Source organism: Pangasianodon hypophthalmus, chromosome 29, assembly GCF_027358585.1.
Source record: "Pangasianodon hypophthalmus isolate fPanHyp1 chromosome 29, fPanHyp1.pri, whole genome shotgun sequence".
Lineage (NCBI taxonomy): Eukaryota > Metazoa > Chordata > Actinopteri > Siluriformes > Pangasiidae > Pangasianodon > Pangasianodon hypophthalmus.
Genome location: NC_069738.1, coordinates 13,399,264 through 13,419,880, shown reverse-complemented (window position 1 = coordinate 13,419,880; position 20,617 = coordinate 13,399,264). Strand labels below are relative to the sequence as shown.

The following is a 20,617-nucleotide window of genomic DNA, read 5'->3' as shown; positions in this document are numbered from 1 at the left end:
ATAGGATATTCCAGGTGGGCGCTAGGGTGTTGCTAGGTGGTTGCTAGGTGGTTGCTAGGGTGTTGCTAGAGTCCCCGTGTACTACATAATGATCATGCTTCATGTCTGTAGCTCCTGTGGTTTGTGGTTTTGTTCTGCAAAACCTTCTGACTAAAAATAAAAGCACCCCAAAGTGTCTCTGTGGGAAAAATGACCCTCTTCCGAGTGTAAATCCCAACTTTCCCAAAGCACAAGCACCACATTACTGTATGGGATCTACAGTGTGTGTGAGTGTGTGTGTGTGTGTGTGTGTGTGTATGTGTCCGGACCACAAGCCAATCACAGCTCAGAAGGCGGGACTTGACGGAATACGGGTGGAAAAGGAGGCAGCGCTGTGTGTAATCCCTGCTATCCGCTTCTACGCAGCTGCCGGTTTCAGAGGATGTGTAATCTCCGGTTTTAAGGTCAGTGTGTTTATTTCATCCAGCAGCAGCGGATTGAGGTGTAACAGTAGCGGCAGTGCGGCTGCTGTACCGCGGGCTTGTGTTTCAGTAGAGGTGCGGGGGGAAGTGCTGCTGTACACATGTAGCATCAGTGTGTTTCAGGTCTTTCCTCAGCACTAGCAGCTTCACTGGGGTCTTTATAAACAGCCTGAGCTGTGCAGGAACCCTGAGGAACCCAACAGCAAAGCTGCACTTCTCCTCACTCTTCTCTGCTGTTTACTGTGAATGCTGTGCTTCTGGAGCTTGTGCTAATGGAGCTAGCTGCACATATATGGGCCATTACATAAACAACATGCACATGCAGGCTGTGACATTAAATAGCAGGATGTATGTAATCAGGTCCTGAATGAGCTCCAACAGCAGCACAGATCCTTTTAACACTCTCAGCACTACACACTGCATCAACTCCTAACCTCCAGACGCCATGTCTGTGCTCCATGTTACTGCCTCGCTCCTAGTTTAGACACAAGCATGTGCTGGTGTGTTAACACAGACTCATCAGGGTTGAGCTTTGAGCTACAGGAACTGCACAAGCAGACCTGGGCACAGGGCAGAAATAAGCTTATGGAGATGTTCACTTCTCCGACTTTGTTGGCTTTTTTTCTTCCTTCAGCACGCGGGAAGTTCTGGCTGGGATCAGACATGGCTCCCCTAGTGGACTGTCTCCAGGTTTAGTGTTTTCTCTGCTCACTTCAGCTGCCTGTTAATCAGCTGATGAGTTGAATCAGGTGTTAGAGCAGTGAAACAGTAAACCTCTGCAGGACCTGGGGTGTGGGGTAAAGAAGTTACGGCTGTAACGATACGATACATCATATCGGTTTGTTTGATATGATACTCTCGATTCTGTATGCCTCTGTATCTGAGCGTGCTTTCAACACCATGTGTAATAAAGCAGGATATTTGTTATAAAACACCTTTTTATACGGTGGCTCACAGAAGCCAGCGTGCTGCGAATACAGAAAACACATAAGAATACAGAAGACGTGTGAATACAGAAAAAAGCGTGCAAATACACAAATAATGTGCGAATACAGAAAAAAATGAATACAAAAAAAAAAAATGCTGATACAGAAAAAAAACATGCGAATACAAAACAACCTCCAGATACAGAAAAACATGCAAGTACAGAAAAAAGCGTGCAAATACACAAATAACGTGCGGATACAGAAAAAAACCTGCGAATACAGAAAAAAAAAACATGCGGATACAGAAAAAAAAGCTTGCAAATACACAAATAACGTGCGAATACAGAGAAAAAACATGCGGATACAGGAAAAAAAAACATGCGGATACAGAAAAAAAAACATGCGGATACAGAAAAAAACATGCGGATACAGAAAAAAAACCTGCGAATACAGAAAAAAAAGCGTGCAAATACACAAATAACATGCGAATACAGAGAAAAAACATGCGGATACAGAAAAAAACATGCAGACACGAAAAAAAAAACATGCGAATACAGAGAAAAAACATGCGGATACAGAAAAAAACATGCAGACACGAAAAAAAAAACCATGCGGATACAGAAAAAAACATGCGGATACAGAAAAAAAACCTGCGAATACAGAAAAAAAAGCGTGCAAATACACAAATAACATGCGAATACAGAGAAAAAACATGCGGATACAGAAAAAAACATGCAGACACGAAAAAAAAAACCATGCGGATACAGAAAAAAACATGCGGATACAGAAAAAAAACATGCGAATACAGAAAAAAAAGCGTGCAAATACACAAATAACATGCGAATACAGAGAAAAAACATGCGGATACAGAAAAAAACATGCAGACACGAAAAAAAAAACATGCAGATACAGAAAAAAACATGTGGATACAGAAATAACAGGTGTGAAAACAAAAACCACATGCGAATAAAGAAAAACGTGGGAAAACAGAAAATGCACATGAAAACAGAAAACATGCAAATGCAGAAAACTTACACATGCAGCAAGCAGATGCATCAACATGGCAACACACTCACGGTAGTTCAGAAACAAATTCCTACTTGAGATGAAACACATTCACCAATTTGAGAACACAAGTAACACGCTGCAAACTGAGAAAACATTTGCAAAATCAGAAACGCTGAAATAAACCAAGAAAACACCGGAAAAGGTTTACGGCAACATGGAAATGTTTCAGAAGGACGTGTGACGGAATCAGCCGGGCGGACCGCTTTCGGCTTATTGCAGATTTTCTGATTTTGCATGTGTTTCTGCATGTAGCGTGTGTTGGTGTATGTGTTTACACACATTGCAGATGTTTCTGAGCTACTGTGTGTGTAGCCAGTTTGATGCATCTGTTTTCTGCATCTGTTTTCTGCATTTGCATGTGTTGCCCCCGTCGGCCATCGTAGCTTATATTATACAAGGTGAAATAAACATTTAAAATTAATCAAGCCCACACTGAGTCCACTGAAAAATTAGCTTCCTCTTTGTCTCGAATCCGGTTTCCCTTAAGCGTGTTGTGTTTCTACGAGTGAATACGCAACCCTATTAGGGTACTAGATCCTACGTTCAGCAGCAAGCAGGAGCTTCTCCCAAATAATTAAAGTGTGGTGTATGGGAGCACTTTGGCTTTGCGTAAGTTACGATGTTGAGCCGATCAGGAGCTTGGGAGAACATGTTAGACGAGCCAGTCGACATGTGGAATGATTTGCGTAGGTGTTTTGAACTCTCCCATGTTAACAGACACTTCCTATTCTTCCTTTTTTTAAGCAGCATCGATATTAAAAATGTCAGCTATATGGACATTAGACAACTGGTTTGTAAAAGTAATAACAGTGGCTTGCAAAAGTATTCGACCCCCACAGAATCAAACAAATTTGGCTGAATAACGAATGATAAATACACATATTCTTCTAGTCAGTATTTTTATTGTGAACTCATGTTCTCTTACAGTGAATTTTCAAAATCAAAATAAATTATTGGTCAGCAAGTATTTCTAAGAAAATCAAAAACTGAAAATGCTTCTTGCATAAGCACTACAAAGACACAATCCCACAAAACTCAGACAGACAGAGACTAGTGAGGAAAGCCACAGTGAGGCCAACAGTCACTCTGAAGGAGTTACAGAGTCCAGTGGAATGAGAGTGGAGTGAAGGTGCACCTGTATAGGAGGGAGCTAGAAAGAATCCATAGCTCAGGAAGATCTATATGAAAGCAAGATGCTTTTCTGCTCACCATGGGTGTAAAGAGTGGTTATTTGAGTTACCGTAGCCTTCCTGTGAGCTCGAACCATTCTCCTGTGACCGCTCTCTTCAACAAGGTGTTTCTGCCCACAGAAGTGATCCTCACCAAATATTTTTTGTTTTTCGGACCATTCCGTGTAAACTCTGGAGATTGTTGTGCATGAAAATCCCAGGAGATCACACCCCTGAAGTTGCTCCAAAGGGTTTACTGGATTTACCTAATCATTCAGATTTGTTGCTTCTGCACATCATAAAAAATGTACATAATGTAGAAAATCTTAGCAAACGTCCAGAGGAAATGCTTTGTTTGCAATGCTAGGTTTAGCTTTCAAGGTTTCCAGCTTGCCTCAAGATCAGGAGTTGCAGTGCTAAAGTGGTGACGCTACGGTGTCACTCAGAGACACTATGGTGTCACTACTTTCCTGGTCATAGTAACAGCTTAATCTTGAACTTAAACTCCAAGCCGGCTGAGATTTTGCAGCCTGTCTCTGACGTGTCCATGTTTATGATGTGCCTTTATGATAGCAGAGTGATGAAGAGTGAAGAAGAGGAAAAGAGGGTGAACATGACGGAGGAGGAGCTGCAGCACTGGGTGCGGGAGCAGGTGGAGAAGGATGAGCATCTGGTGCAGAGGAGGGCGCAGTTGGCGCAGGTGGAAGACTGGGTGAAGCGGAAGGAGAGGGAGGCAACGTACACCCAGCTGCTGTACAATAACGCCTGCGAGTAAGTGCCTTCATCTCGTGCCAGTGAAAATCCTTGCCCTGTCTGCGTAACTGTGCTCATAGATCAGGAGGTTTAGGGTTAGAGAGAAAGAGAGAACCACAGATCATTAATTAATTCTGGCAAAATTAGCTAGGACAACGTAACTAAAATAAAGAGCCACAAGGTAACACAGGCATGAAGGTGCCCTGGGACATAAAGCGGCCAACCACTCCACCATCAACAAACCTGAGTGAACACGTGAGAGTGGAGGGACGACATCCCAGTGTACCAGAACTCTCTATGCCCATAAACCCTCCAGATCTGCAGCTTTACCTGAGAGAAAAACTATTAACAAAAGGATTGACTAAACAGATAGGTCTTCAACCTAGACTTAAAGATTGAGACTGTGCCTAAACACTAACTGGAAGGCTGCTCCATAACTGTGGGACCTTGTAAGTGTGGAAGTTTCCATTCCATTAATGATATGTATGTGCTTCATTGGTGATTGGTGACCCTGACTTCCTTTTATCTTGGATCAGATCAGTCCTTGAGTGCGAGTCTGTGATGAAGGGCTTGTATGGAATGCTGGGACTGGAGTATCGGGACACCGACTCGGAGGAAGAAGGAGGAGCCAAACCTAAGGAAAATGTCATTCAGATCACAGATGATTTTGACAACAGAGAGGATTCGCGTGCTCCTGATGGTGACGGGGATGACGACTATGTTGTCTTCGATTTAGGGGGTAAAGAATTATTCATTTTCATTTGATTAAGACCACCTTAATAAGATGTGAAAAAGGAAAAGTCACTAAAGTCAGAAAGTGGTTTTACACCTTTTGAAATTGACGTATTTCTTTTTCTCTCTCACTCTGTTTGATGGATTTTGTCCCCGTTTTACGCTTAAGCTGCTGTTCCTGAAACAGCAGTGAAGGAGGAACTGAAGGTGAGAGAATAGATGTATTTTGGAGGTCTGGAATCCACTTTCATAATAATCATGTAGTTGTCTTTGCTAAAATGGCCTTATTTCTTTTTCTTTTTGTCTCTGCTATAACACTCTTTCAGGAAGTTGAGTTGTCAGCAGGCATAGAGTCTTCGGAATTTTCTGTGCAGACGTTAGCTCAGAAGGCGAAAAAATCTGAGGCTGTTGACCCTCCAACCAAAGTCAATCCACCATCACCATCAACAAACCGGAAAAACAAACCTTCTGACAACCCCTTACCAAGCCTAAATACTTTAGGAAGCCCCACACCAATTACTGCTCCACCGCCCTGTGATTTGCCTGCTCAGTCATTACCGCCTAAAAAAGAAAGTTCTCCTCCTGTTTCATCAGGCACATCTATACCTATGAATGAGACTGTTGAAACCCCTCCATTGACCACCATTCCAAACACATCTTCCACATCCACGCACAACACAGATAGACTTGAAACGCCCAGTGAAACATCTGCCTCTACGAAACAGAATGTTGACTCTCCAGCGCAACTTGTGGCATCTACCCCAACATCCACACTCCCAGTGACATCTCCTACTACATCCAAATCTTCAAAAACAGACTCAGCCAGCCAAAAAAATGCCTCTAAGAGCAAAATCTCCAAAGCAACAACAACCTCAGACACTGCCAAGGAAAAGGTTAAATTGGCCAGTCCCAAACCCAGCAGCAAACCTTCAAGTACCACCACACCATCCAATACCGCTAAAGCTGTGCCCGCAGAAAAAGCTAAGGGTGTTGACCCTAAACAAGGCGACAAACCTGAGACTAAGTCATCTACCTCCAGCCCTCACTCTGGTACCACAAACACCACAACTTCAGACAAGGCTTCCAAAAAAACTTCTTCTACCAAGCCACCAGATGCTAGAGAAGGTGTGAGATTTAATTTTTGTTCAATTCATCTGGCTCTTGCTTGCTTCATCTTCATCAGCATTTAATTCAACATGCTTCTTTTTTTTTCAGTGAATAACTATCAAACTGTTTCTCTCAGTCTCTCAGCCATCACCGGTCACTCCGGTCACACCTGTAATGCCTGCTCATGTTCAGAAAGAGGTGGCGCTGAAGGTCAATATGAGCGTCCTTGGAAGGCGGAGGACTAAAACATGGCACCAAGGCACAATTTTAGACATCAAAACAACTGGTAAGACTGCATAGGTGATTCATTTGAGAAAGGAGGCTTGCACTTTATAGTTTATAGCACTTTCTAGCACTATATAAAAATATTAGTCTTATTATAGTCAGGTGTGTTTGTTCACTTAGGTCACTTCTGCAGACTTGCCATCCTTCATGCAATTTGCATTTCCATTAACATTGGAATGGAATACACTCATACCAATCAAAATATGCCGAAAGAGCAGTCTTCCTAAATAAAAACAGCAGATGAGTCAATTGACATAGGAATCTGGAATGATTAATAATTGTGTACGTGTGTTGAACACTCCGATATTAACTGACACTGCTTGGAAGCCCCGCCCCCTTTCACATTAGCAATGTCTTATTTCATCAAGGTAAACAGAGAATGTTTGATTCTTTACTGTGCTAGCATTAGACAAAGTACGTCACTATATTAGTACTAAATATAGTAACTATATTTATTACGGATGCACCAAAGATTTCGGGCTAAACCTGGTCACAAATGGCAAAAGAGCTGAAAGAGAAAATTTTGAGTTTCAGCAGCTTGAGCAGCTGCATATCAACAGTTTATTCAAGGTACAATGCTGAGAAAAACCATTTTGCAAACCCTACCCCCACAGGATTTCCTCTATTTTTGCATATTTGTCAAACTAAATGGTTTCAGATCCACATACAAAATATAGTATATATATATATATATATACACTGAGAACATGAGAAAACACAAAACACAGTTTTAAAATGATCATTTCATTTATTGAAGGAAAAAGGTTATACAGCACCTACAGTGTATCACCCATTGGGAAAAAGTAATTGCTCCACTAAAATTAATAACTGGTTGTGCCACCTTTAGCAGCAACAACTGCAACCAAATGCTTCTGATAACTGGAGATCAGTCTTTCACATCCCTATGGAGGAATTTTGGCCTACTCTTCTTTGCAGAATTGCTTTAAAATTCTTTAATTCGGCCCCTCTAGAGGGCGTTTGAGCATGAACTGCCCGTTTAAGGTCCCGATACAGCGTCTCAGTGGGGTTCAGGACTTTGACTAGGCCACTCCAACACCTTCATTTTGTTTTTTGAGAGCCATTTAGAGGAGGACTTGCTCTTGTGCTTTAGATCGTTGTCTTGCTGCATAACCCAATGAGCTTCAGATTACAGACTGATGAGCAGATATTGTCCTTCAAAGTTTTCTTGTAGAAAGCAGAATTCATGGTTCCATCAATTACTGCAAGTCTCCCAGGCCCCAGCAAAGTATCCCCACACCATCACACTACCACCACCATGTTTCACTGTTGGTATGATGTTCTTATTGTGGAATGCTGTTTTAGCTTTACACCAGATGTAACAGGACCCATGTTTTCTGAAAAGTTCCACTTTGGACTCATCAGCCCACAAAGCAATATCGTAAAAAGCTTGACGGTCATCAAAGATGTTTTTGGGCAAATGTGACACGAACCTTTTTGTTCCTCCTGGTTAGCAGTGATTTTCAGCTTGTAACCTTCTCATGAATACCATTTTTTGCCCAGCCTCTTTCTAATGGTGGAATAATGAACGCTGACATTATCTGAGGAGAGCGAGGCCTGCAGTTCTTTAGTTGTCGTCTGGGTTCATTTGTGACTTTCTTGATGAGTCATTGATGAACTCTTGGAGGAATTTTAGTAGACCAGTCACTTCTGAGAAGATTCACTACTGTTCTGAGTTTTCTCAGTTTGGAAATTAATGGCTCTCAGTGTGGTTTGCTAGATATATTTCAATAACTTTCTTTCTCATCTCTTCTGGAACTTCTTTTGATCGCGATTCACCAGGGCTGGCAGTAATTAAGCCTGGGAGTGTGTAGTACAACTGAACCCAATTATCAATTAAATTTGGTTAATTAGTTGATTCAGTAACTGTTTTTATTTATTTTTATTGTTTTATAGTTTTGTTTTGTTTTTCAGAGAGGGCCAGTCGGTGTGGAATAACTTATTTTTACTTCAGTAAATGAAATGATAATTTAAAAGCTGTATTTTGTGTTTACTCAGATCATATTTTTTCAAATATTAAATAGTTTGAAGATCTGAAGCAATTAAATATGACATGCAAAAATAGACGAAATCAGCAAATACTTTTTCACAGCACTTTTAAGTTTTATTTGAGTGACATTAGACAAGTGATTTGTAAAAGGACAGTATCTAAAACGTACCTGCTGTTCGCAGGACTACACACTATTCTTTTATGTTGTGGACACACTGATTTTTTATTTTTTTTTGCTTGTTCTCTCAGAGTCTGGCCCTAGGTATAAGATCCTGTTTGATGGTGGTAAAGGGAAGAGTGTTTTATCTGCTCATCACCTGGCTTGTGTTGGCCCTCCTATGCTGAAGGATCTTTTTGTGGGGTGTCGAGTTGTAGCCTGCTACAAAGAAGACAGCCAGTCTTGGCTCCATGCTGCGGTAGTAGTAGAGATGCCGGACCGCAGGAACCGTATGAGGTGTGCATGTTCACTCTTCGTTCACTCTTTAAAGCTTTAATTGTCTCTCATCTGTCTCTTATCTGTTTGGCTTCAGCTAACAAAACATGCTCATCTCTGATCTTTCAGGTTCTTGGTGTTTTTTGATGATGGCCGTCCCGCCTACATCGCCCTGCCAGACCTCCATCTGGTCTGTAAGCCAAGTAAGGAAATAAACTGGCACACGCTTTCTCTCTCTCTCTCTCTCTTTCTCATTACAAACTGGTTCTCTTGCCTCTCTCTCTGTCTGTCTCTCCATAGTGAAGAACATGTCTGAAGACATAGAAGATGAGGTGTGGCGTGCAGAGGTGGAGGAATATCTGCAGGCGTATCCAAACCCCATCTTTGTGGTGATGCGGGTGGGGCAGGATAGCAAGGTGGAACGTGATGGCCAAATGGAGCTCTGCACCGTCTGTCAGGTGGATGGCAGCTTGATCCAGATCTGTTACAAGGTGAGAGGCTGGTTTAGCCTGACCTGGACCTTAGCCCAAGCTCATAGTTACAGCAAAGATTATATATTGCTGCAACTGTTCAGATGTTTATGGAGAAGACTCCGTGCCAGGGGAGAAAAATGTGAAATGTGATATGCATTTATAACACGAGGACAATGTGCCACACAAAAAAAAGGAAAACCTTCTTTATCTTGCTCTTAATATCGCTTTATCTCTGTCTTCAGTGAAAAACAACCAGCAGCAAATCGCTTTTTTTAAGAATTAAATGCTGACTTTGCATCAGACATGAATGCTGCGAGTGTAAGTATTTTTAGTCATGTGAACACGTTTATCATGTTTTAGTAGGAACTCAAGTAAATGAAGTGCTTGTTGATTAATGATTCAACAATCACTGCAGTGGAAATGAAAAAACAATGAACCAATTAGAGACTGGTTTATTCGAGTACAACTTACAACTTAGGGCTGTGATTGGACAGAGATTGCGTTTCAGTGTGGCACTACTACAACACACTGATGAAAGTGAAATGCAGTGCACCTTCTGACACAAAGCCAGCATGTAATTCTTAAAAAAAATGCACTCTCTTGCTGGTTGTTGTTGTTGTTGTTGTTGTTTTTTACTGACAAGATCAAGGGATGCAAGAGCAATGCGTTAATGGTTTTGCTTGTCGATGTGGCACATTGTCACAGTTTTTGTGTTACATGTCACGTTTTCTCCCTGCTGTGATTGCTTTTCTATCCAGCACGGAATCATCTCCATAGATGCTATCCCTTCCACACTTAATAGCAAACTCTGAACAAAGTGTAACCATCAAGCATGCATTCTTATTGTATTTTATCCTGTGCTTAGCATGTCCCAGGTCACATGACCATAATTTATCTTAGTTTGCTATGAGCTAGGTGGTTTGTTATGTGGAACTCACAATACAGCAAAAGAATCTACCTAGCTCTGAATCTAACTAGTTAAATAACATGCTAATCAGTGTGAATTGGTTGACTGATTTGCGTGTACTAGGCTTTGTACTAACTTTGTTGGCAGATTAGGAAAGTCAGCTAACTATACTAGCTGTGTACACTCACCAGAGGCAGTAACGCTCTCTGCTATATTTTTCTTCGAAATGTCTCTATACACATTTAATGAGAGGTCATATATGATAATGGTTATAGATTTTTCTTCCATTTTTGTGTCAGACAGGAAGTGGGAACTAATTGCAGGTAGGAACTAAAGTTGTGAGTGGGGAACTAAAGAATCACATGCAGCATAGGATTGGTCCGAGGAATCGTTCGAGCTAATCGTTTGGATTTGTCTCGTTACTGAATCTCACGCTGTGGCTTTGTTGCTTGCTCATGCCACAGAAATCATGCATCACTGTCACAGATGTTCAGTGAACAGCCGCCTGCCGCTTTGTCGCTGGCTAGTGTGAATATAAAGTTACTCTTTTTTCTGGGTTATTGTACATTATTGTACACTGTGAAGTGATAGGAGATGTGTGTTTGGGGTTGTGTTAATTGTTTCAGAAAGATCAGGAGAAAGAGTGGCTGTATAAAGGCTCAAATCGATTGGAGCAAATCCAAAGGATAAAGAAGCGAATGGCAGAGCAGAAGAAGGAACAGGCTGTAAATAAAGGTATGAGGTGTGTGTGTCTCTGTGCGTGTGTGTCTGTGTGTGTGTGTCTCTGCGCGTGTGTGTTTCTGTGTGTGTGTCTCTGTGTGTGTGTGTGTCTGTGTGTGTGTGTCTGTGCGTGTGTGTGTCTGTGCGTGTGTGTCTCTGTGCGTGTGTGTCTCTGTGCATGTGTGTCTGTGCGTGTGTGTCTCTGTGCATGTGTGTCTGTGCGTGTGTGTCTCTGTGCATGTGTGTCTGTGCGTGTGTGTCTCTGCGCGTGTGTCTGCGCGCGCGTGTCTCTGCACGTGTCGTTGCGTGTGTCTCTGCGTGTGTGTGTGTCTCTGCGTGTGTCTCTGCGTGTGTGTGTCTCTGCGTCTGTGTGTCTCTGCGTCTGTGTGTCTCTGCGTCTGTGTGTGTGTGTCTCTGCGTGTGTGTGTGTGTATGTTGTCTTGGACAGAAATTGTGTCAGTGAACACGCTCTTTTTTCACATTTCCCTCTTTTTCTCCACCTCATCAGCTGGATGGATTGCACCTCAGAAGAACACTAAAGCACCCACCACCACCACCACCACTGACACCCCCGACACCACCACCGCCACTGCTACCTCCTCAGCAACAGTTACCACAGATACTGAACCCTTAAAAACCTCTGTTGCTCCAAGTGTTTCCCAGACTGTTTCCCCAGTCACAACGTCGTCAAGTATGACAACAACGTTTGCCAGTAAACCAATATCGCAGCCTAGAGTCGTCCTGAACAGGATCGCCTTGCCTTTGCCGCTGATGACTGTGAAAACCACCGCAAAAACTGAGCCCACACTAACCACTTCATCTAACACAGGGTGAGTGAGTTCATTTTTTCACTAACATTCTGAATTGGTCCAATTTTCAGCATAGTTTTTCAGGTAAGTGTTTCCTGGAGTTAACGTGCTACATGATCCTGCAGAACGTCTACTGAGACATCGCTCAAAACATTACATTTATAAAAATCGATACGTTACATTTCGAAAAATCAATACATTACATTTATAAAAATCAATACATTACATTTATAAAAATCGATACGTTACATTTCTAAAAATCAAAAGATCAACAGACAGAGAAAAACAATCGTAAAAATATGGTTAAATGTTCTGTGAGTAGACATTTATGTAACATTTCTGGACAGTGTCTCCACATACACACACACACACACACAGTGCTTTGTAATAGGCACGTTAATAAACATTGCTGTAAAATGCACTAGTTAGCCAAAGGCTATTTTTCATCTATAAGACACTCTCTCTCTCTCTCTCTCTCTCTCTCTCTCTCCCTGGCTCACTGAGAGCACAAAGAAACACACATAAGTAGACTGGCGGTAATAAGACACGCAGGTGAGAATCATCACGCGTTACCTGCCGGTTCAACCCGCCTCCTCTCGGTCCGCAACCGAAGCCCGGCCACGCCCCCTCTGCCACAATGACAAGCTGTGTTTTTTTTTTTGTCTTATTAACTTAAAGAGAGAGAAAAAAGAGAGGCTGATGAGTTAACGACTGTTTATAGCTGCTATATGCAGTCGTGAGTGATAACTTGTCTTGCAGAAGCTTTAAAAGTGGCACTTTTAAGTGTCATGCATTAATAAATAAATTGTAATCGGTAAATCGCAGTAGTATAAGGGGAATAAAACACTTTGGGACGTGATATTATTGGAAAATAATCCGCTTCACATCAGGGCAACAAACCACTACGTTGTGGATTATTTTCCTATAACAGCATATCCTGTTGTGTTTTATTTATTTAGTTAATCTTTATGATTCCAGCAGCAGCTCTTAGGTACGACTACAGGTGAGATTGTCTACTGAAGCAAGGGTGAAACTTGGGCATGAACTGGTTTTGGGTTATCCATATGAGACCATCCACAGCAGCAGAGTGTTCTCCAAGCAGACGCAGAGAATCAGGATAAAAAAGGGGGGAAAGAGAGACATGTTAGCCCTGTTTCTTTACAGATATAAACGCCCCCCTTCTGAGGAGGAAGACAGCAGATCACAGAATGCTCTTCTCCCGGTTGTTGAGCCCCGACTGAAGTATGTACCTCATCGCTGCTGCCCGGCTTGTCTCAATCACGTGAGGCCGATGCAAAAGGATCAACACCGTGGCCAGAATCCACTGCTTATCCCGCTGCTCCATGGCTTTCGCCGCATTACCGCAAGAAGGCGTCTAGATGGGAAGGTGAGAATAATGTGGTATAAATTTATAAAGAAAAAGGAAAACAACTTGATGGCAACATTCAGTCGATAACAACATACAAGACAGTGACTGGACTTCTTTGGTTTGTCTTAAATATCTTTTTGAAAAATGATTGTACAGTTTTTAAGAAATTACAGATTTTAAAACAATCTGATGCTTGATCCTTTTGTAACTACTTCATCCCTGATTTCCTCAGATGTCTTTTCATGTCTTCTATCGCGCTCCGTGTGGGCGGAGCATGTGCGAGATGGAAGAGGTGCAGGCCTTCCTGTTTGAGTCACGCTGTGATTTCCTCTTCCTGGACATGTTCTGCCTGGACCCGTTTGTGCTGGTGAAAAGGGCCTTGCTCCCATCCTCCATGGCCAGCCGTCCTCATCTGTTCCTGCCGGACATTTCAGGAGGAAAGGAGGTGGTGCCTGTGCCCTGTGTTAACGAGCTTAACACGGTCTCTCCACTCCCTCTGACCTACACCAGACACAGACTGCCTGCTCCTGGTGTCTTCGTCAACACTAACCTTGACTTCATGGTGGGCTGTGACTGTACTGATGGCTGCCGAGACAGGTGTGTGTGTGTGTGTGTGTGTGTGTGTGTGTGTGTCCACAAGGTTAGGAATATGTGGATTGTTTGACTCACGTTTGTCCACATGAAAAACATTTTTTCCCCCAAAAAATTGCAGAGTTTTTAAACCTAAACAAGCCAAAAGATTTCCTTTTGGTCACTAAGGTTAGGGGTAGGGGTAGGAGTCTGTAGGGCTGGGGCGATGTGACAAAAATATCATATCATGATTCTTGAACGCATTTCTATGATACATACAGTTCTGTGCAAAAGCCTTAGGCACATGCAAAGAAATGCTGTAGAGCAAAGATGCCTTCAAAAATAATAAAATTAAATGTTTCTATATTTAAAAAATACTATAAAGAGTAGTAAACAGTAATAAATGAAACAAAGTCAGTATTTGGTGTGACGATCCTTCGCTTTCAAAAGAAAAACAGTATCTGAGGTGCAGTGTGTGCAGTTTTATAAGGAAATGAGCTGGAAGTGTTACTGAGCATCTTGCAGAAGCAGCCACAGTTCTTCTGGAGACTTTGACTGTCGACTCGCTTCTTATTTCTGCAGCGAAACCCAGCAGCCTTCATTATGTTTTTATCTGAAAAGTGTCTCCTATGGAATCTGCTGCTTTCTTTACTGACATACAAACATTTTTCTGTAGCATTTGATTTTGTGCTGGAAAACTAATGTTTGGAATCAAAAATGTACTGAATCAATAATGTAGAAGTCAGAAAATAAAAATCTATAACAAAGTTTGTACTAAAAAAAAAAAATAAAAAATTTAGGGCACCTAAGACTTTTGCACAGTACTGTGTATAGGTTTGGTTACACACTGCCAGCGATACAGTAGTGTTGTGTTAAAAAAAAAACTTGAACAAAAAATGAAAATTAACAGATTTATTTATTAGTAATAAACTAATCTATAATAAATGTATGTTTAATTCTTATATTTAAAAAAATTATAAAAGTTGATAAAAAATTACCTGTTTTTTTTTTTTCTTTTTCTTTTTTTTTTACATTTTAAGCTGCTTCTGGTTAATTTGTAATTATTTAAAAAAAAAAAAATTTTTAAACATATTTTGGATGTTTAGTGTAATTCCACCATTCAGTAGAAGAAGCTCACCGCGTCACTGCTGAAAGGGCCTCTTGATGACGTGCCAATGACCCTGATGACTCTATAGTTATAGTATAGTCTATAGTTCATTTTTTTTTTTTTTACATGAAGCAAATAATTCAATATATAGATCAGACATATTCAGAGTTTTTCCTCATGAGCTGCACTTCCCTGTTTTTTGAGAACTCAAACCCCCCTCAACCCTTCCCTTGTCAAATTCTTGCCTATTATTAACTGGAAAATAAAATTAAATAAAACAAAACCAGTCATATTTTTCAGCAGAAGGGGTGTTAAACGCAGTGAACAGTAACAAACATAACACAGTACATTTTAGATGTAATGCTTTTACAAATGTCTTGTCTAATGGTCTAATGTCCCTCCTGAAACCATGATGGTTTTTGACTTTCGCAGGAGAACAAAGCAAAGAAACAGCGTTTAAATCACTGAGCGTTTAAATCTCTGTGTGATCACAGTTACCGTTAAATTCATTTGCAAAGTGTTAGATTTGACACGTTATTGTAGGCCTGTTTAATGTTCTGTTTTCAGCCAAAAGAAAGTGAAAGAGCCATTTTTCACTAATTTTGGCCAAAATATTTCGGTGTCCTCCATTAGAGATATAGTTAACTGATGTTATATGTTAGTTGTTTAATGACAGCTAATCAAGTTAATTCGGACACGCATTGATAGACTTTATTTCACGTGAATGACCTAAAAATATCTGTATTTACCATGACTGAAAGTGAGGGCGGCGTATCAGCTCGTCTTTCAAGCGGAGAGCTCATAACACCTGCGCAACTGTCAATCATTCAGGATTGAATGTCTCATCTGGGAAAAAGAAGACTGCTCTTTTGCCATATTTTTGTGTTAAAATGTGAAGCTCCTATGCAAAACGTGTAAATGTTGGCACGTCTGAAACAGTCATTTAAATATTTATTTTTGGTATTTTCCATCTCGCCAGTTCCTTTACGCCCCATGAGTTTCTGAGATGATGTTCTTGGTGGTGAGTTTCTTTTTGTTCAGATGTGGTGCCCTGCTCTCATTGGATGGATGTGCTTGTGTCACAGGTCAAAGTGCGCCTGTTACCAGATGACCATCGAGGCCACGTCGTTGTTCACCGGTGGTCCTGTGGATGTCACTGCCGGATACACACATAAGCGATTGCCCAGATACGTTCCCACTGGGTGAGATTAATCTCAGTGAACATGCTCTGTTGTTCTCGTGTGTAAGATACATGGATTATATCAGTGGTTCTCAAAGTGGGGTCCAGGAAGCATCACAACCCAGCACTGAATACCACATTACTGAGTTAGTAAGAGTTATTACCGCTTTGACTGGTCACTTGAGTTGAATGGCTTTAATCCATTAACTCAGCAAGCAGGCTTATAAATAGTGTCAACTTGGACCTAATGAGGTCTGTCAGTGGAAATAGGAAGCTGTACGATACACATTTAAATAATGTTCATGTAATAAACCTGTACTGAAGGGTTCCTGGCTACAAATGTTTTGAGAACCCCTGGGTTATGAAGTCAGAAACGCTAAACAGAGATCTTTTCCTTATTCATTGTTTCCCTCTGCAGGGTGTACGAGTGTAACCCTCTGTGTCGCTGCGATCCGTGGCTGTGTGGCAACAGACTGGTTCAGCATGGCCTTCAACTGCGCCTGGAGGTTTTCATGACTCAGCACAAAGGCTGGGGCCTGCGCTGCCTGGACGACATGTCCAAGGGTACATTCGTGTGTGTGTTCACGGGTATGTGTGCAACTCGAAATTCCTGATCACTGAATTGGCACTGAGTTACCAGTTAACAAGGCATCCAGTGTGCAGCAGTGATTTATTACACTTTTCCAACACATTCTGCACAGGTAAAGTAGTCAAGGATGAGGTGGTGAACTCAGAAAGTGCCATGTCTGGCAACGAGTATTTGGCCAATCTGGACTACATTGAAGGAGTGGAGAAACTGAAGGAGGGTTATGAAAGTGAAGCTTACTGCTCTGACATAGAAGAAGAGAGCGACAAGAAGACTCTCGTAACAATGACAACAGGAGCATTAAAGAAACATGGAGTGTTTCAAATGGACTCAAGTTCTAGCAGTGGTGAAGGTACTGTGTGTGAGTGTGTGTGTGTGTGAGTGTGAGCGAGTGTGTGTGTGTGTGAGCGAGAGTGTGAGCGAGAGTGTGAGCGAGAGTGTGAGCGAGTGTGTGTGTGTGAGCGAGAGCGAGAGTGTGAGCGAGAGTATGAGTGAGAGCGAGAGTGAGAGCGAGAGTGAGAGCGAGAGTGAGAGCGAGAGTGTGAGCGAGAGTGTGAGCGAGAGCGCGAGCGTGAGCGCGAGCGAGAGCGTGAGCGAGTGTGTGAGCGAGAGTGTGAGCGAGAGTGTGAGCGAGAGCGAGAGTGTGAGCGTGAGCGAGTGTGTGAGCGAGTGTGTGAGCGAGTGTGTGAGCGAGTGTGTGAGCGAAACTGTTTCATAGTGTATTCCATTCTGTTCCTTATTTTCTTAGAAAAGGAAGTGACAAACCAACAGAAGGTGGAAACAAAAATGACACCCGGTGAAAGGGAGAGAAAAGCAAGTGATGACGAGTTGGAAGATGATGATGATGTAGATGATGAAGATTATAAGATGAGCTCGAATGACGATACGGGAGCGGAGCAGAAATACTTGAGCAATGACTGTAAGAGGAGCTACACCACACGGAGAAATACCAAGATCCCAGAAAGTAAGAACTGAAAAATCTACTGTCGGGTTGCTATACTGGGTCTGAGCTGTTGCTTAATTAATCTTCTCATTTTTCCTTTATGCTTACACAGAAAAAGAATTTCATAATAATGTCCAGACATCTCCTAAAATCTCAGAGGAGCAAACGGAGGTGACCGCTTCCATGGCCAAGAAGATGAGAAAAGAGGGTTAGTGTCCATTCTGTTCTTTTGTTATGTAGCTCAAGCAGTTGGACTAAATCGGTTCTCTCTTAATGTGTGCCTTCTCAGGTCCCAGAGGGCCTAAGGTGGGATTTGCCAAGAAGTCTACACGTGCTTTCGCCATCAAGTCTAGTCATAGGAGAGTGAAGCCACAAGCAGTGCCTGAGAAATGTGTGCAAGAAGAGAAAACAGCACATGGCAGAAGGTGCACTCGAAGCCTGTTTGACGGAGAAAAGTCTTGCTATCTCATCGACGCCAAGCAGGAGGGAAACCTGGCACGATATATTAACGTAAGAAAATAAATGAAGATGTTGAGAGAGAGAGAGAGAGAGAGAGAGTAGGCAGTGTATTGCACCAAAACCCATGGTTCTAGGCCCCTACAGATTATTTTTACACAATTTTTTTTTTAATTATATGATATGAGTATTTCAAAGGCACAGTGTGTTGTTTTTTGTTTTTTTTTTTTTTTTTAAATGACTGCGTCAGGCGATTAAAAAAACTCCATAACACAATGTTCTTGAGCTGCTCTGACTTTGAATTAATGAGATTTTTCAAACACACATGGAGTATATCAAATCAAATAATATTCCTGTTATGTCCTAAATAGTCAGAAAACCACGGGACAGCAGCAAGCTAATGTTAGCTAGTTAGTGAAAAAAAGACTGGAGAACCCAGGGTTAGTATGTATAAAGCTTCTGAGACTTAATCTTAAAAAACTACTAAAGATTGAAAAAAAATAGTTTAAAGCAGCTGGTAAAAATGTGTTAAAATTCTCAAAACCCCTCATAGCAAGGAGTAGGAGTTAATCCTCGGAGTAAATCTTAAGCGTGAAGTGCGACAGTTGTTGCTGTGAATTGATCAACCACACCCAAATCTCTGTGGTAGAGCCAGTAGCACAAAAGTGCACAAGGAGTAGGCTGTACACAATACACAATCACAACAGTGCTGAATACTAGCTTATGTTTATGAAATAATCATCATCATCATCATCGCAAGCACAAGTAAACTAGTCATGCTTCATAAGGCAAATATTGATGTGAAGTATGAAAAAAAAAATTTCAGTAGATGCAATGAACTGAATATCTTATTATTGCTAAACAAAACTTCCTTTGAACAGCCACAACCAAATTAGATTTTGCAATAATTCAGCTCTCGAACCGTTCCAAAACATTAACAGACGAACCAAACCAACAGCAGCCTCGTGTCAGTCGAGAAAGGTCCTTAGTGCAGGATTTTTTATTTTTTTTTTAACCTTTCATGATAAGAATTTTAGTTATTTCATAAAAAGCATGTTAAGAATATTTAAAAAGACATCACTTCTATGCTCACTCCTTAACCTGTCCCCTCATGTCCACAGCATAGCTGCAGTCCCAATTTGTTCGTCCAGAATGTTTTCGTGGACACGCATGACCTCCGCTTCCCCTGGGTTGCATTCTTCACCAGCAAGTGAGTGACTCTGTGTTTAATACAGAACGCGATTCATGTGTTCATCACAGACGCAGGACGTTTTTAAAATGTGGTATTCAGTGTCTGCTCTCGTGTAAACATTCATTTCCCCGTGTGTGTGTGTGTGTGTGTGTGTGTGTGTGTGTGTGTGTGTCAGGCGTATCAGGGCTGGAACGGAGCTGACGTGGGATTACAGCTATGAAGTGGGCAGTGTGGAGGGCAAGGTGCTGCTCTGCTGCTGTGGCTCAGCCGAATGCACGGGCCGGTTACTCTGAGCTCCTCTGTGTACATCAATAAATCTTTCAAAACGGACTGTTCGGTTTCTGGAGTCCATCACACTGATGTTGTGATGGACCAAAGGAACTAGAGATTTGTATCGCACAACCAGGTTCCTTACTTGCCAAATGAATTTATAATTCAGGAACTGAAGGCTGGGTGTACACGGCATGCTTTTAGCCTAATTTAGCCTCTAATAAAACTCTAATAAATTTAAAAATTAATTTGGATATGCTATACTTGTTAATAAAAAGGATGAAATGTTCACTGAGTGGTTGTGTTTAATTAATAGCAATACTTATTATATATCAAATAATTAAAACTGAGAATTTGAAATTATTAGTATTTTGAGAAAATGTAAAAAAAAATAATAATAAAGGGTAACACTTTATTTGATGGGTAAGTACACATTGCCTTTATAACACATTCATAAACACTGCATGAATATTTCATGAATTTAGCTTTGTCTTTACGTGGAAGAGAAAACAATCAGAGTTGACTGATTGAGTACTGGGTTACTGTATTTTTAGATCCATATCTTGCAGGTTATTAGCTTGTTTTTACTAACAGCAATTTGAGAAAGATGTAGAACATACGCGTAGTGCTTCATAAGTGCGTGTTGTAAATGTAAATTTGATTAACACTTCGTTTGGCTGGTATATGGACTTCAGAAATAAAAAGCTGTATTGTACTGGCATTCCATAATTATTTTAATACAAATAACATTCAATTTCATGCTCCTATAAGAAGTATATACCGTAATTAGCAAAAATGTCTCCATCTGCGATCTTGCCTTTTGTGAGGTATATCTACCTCGTATGTATTATGTATTGTGTATCTTATGTATTAAGCCTATATACCAGCTCGAATGATTTTAATGCCCTCAATCTAAAGGTTTTAATCCAATTTCCGCTCATTACACTAAATGAAGCACTATGTGTACCTTCTACAACTTTCTCAAAGTGTCACAAATGTGATGTTACTAAAAAAAAAAAATCAAGCTAATAACTTAAAAGATATGGAAAAAAAGTACAATAACACAGTATTATATCATATTATATAATTGAT

At 41.2% G+C, this 20,617-nt stretch overlaps 1 protein-coding gene across 2 annotated transcripts; it reads left to right on the top strand.

The window, feature by feature from the left end:
* The first annotated feature begins 325 nt into the window (after positions 1-325).
* On the top strand, positions 326-19,814 carry setdb1a (SET domain bifurcated histone lysine methyltransferase 1a). Of its 2 annotated transcripts, none has more exons than XM_026928314.3 (21): positions 326-443; positions 4,201-4,395; positions 4,914-5,116; positions 5,279-5,316; positions 5,436-6,234; positions 6,353-6,502; positions 8,759-8,963; positions 9,072-9,145; positions 9,243-9,433; positions 10,949-11,057; positions 11,551-11,872; positions 13,016-13,238; positions 13,453-13,817; positions 15,984-16,100; positions 16,497-16,666; positions 16,780-17,016; positions 17,413-17,628; positions 17,720-17,815; positions 17,897-18,117; positions 19,185-19,273; positions 19,431-19,814. In XM_026928314.3, exons 2-21 carry the CDS (start codon positions 4,205-4,207, stop codon positions 19,546-19,548), a joined length of 4,134 nt encoding a protein of 1,377 aa, XP_026784115.3. In that variant the 5' UTR covers positions 326-443; positions 4,201-4,204; the 3' UTR covers positions 19,549-19,814. The 2 variants fall into 2 exon arrangements, with proteins under 2 accessions (XP_026784115.3, XP_026784114.3); XM_026928313.3 differs by having other exon boundaries at positions 4,198-4,395.
* Positions 19,815-20,617: the final 803 nt, after the last annotated feature.

What these genes read in the sequence shown, in the direction of transcription:
- setdb1a (XM_026928314.3), top strand. Translation starts at nt 4,205, where the DNA reads ATGAAGAGTGAAGAAGAGGAAAAGAGGGTGAACATGACGGAGGAGGAG. An exon ending in GCCACCAGATGCTAGAGAAG is followed by an intron (nt 6,235 to 6,352) that starts GTGTGAGATTTA and finishes TGTTTCTCTCAG; the next exon opens with TCTCTCAGCCATCACCGGTC. An exon ending in TGATCCAGATCTGTTACAAG is followed by an intron (nt 9,434 to 10,948) that starts GTGAGAGGCTGG and finishes TAATTGTTTCAG; the next exon opens with AAAGATCAGGAGAAAGAGTG.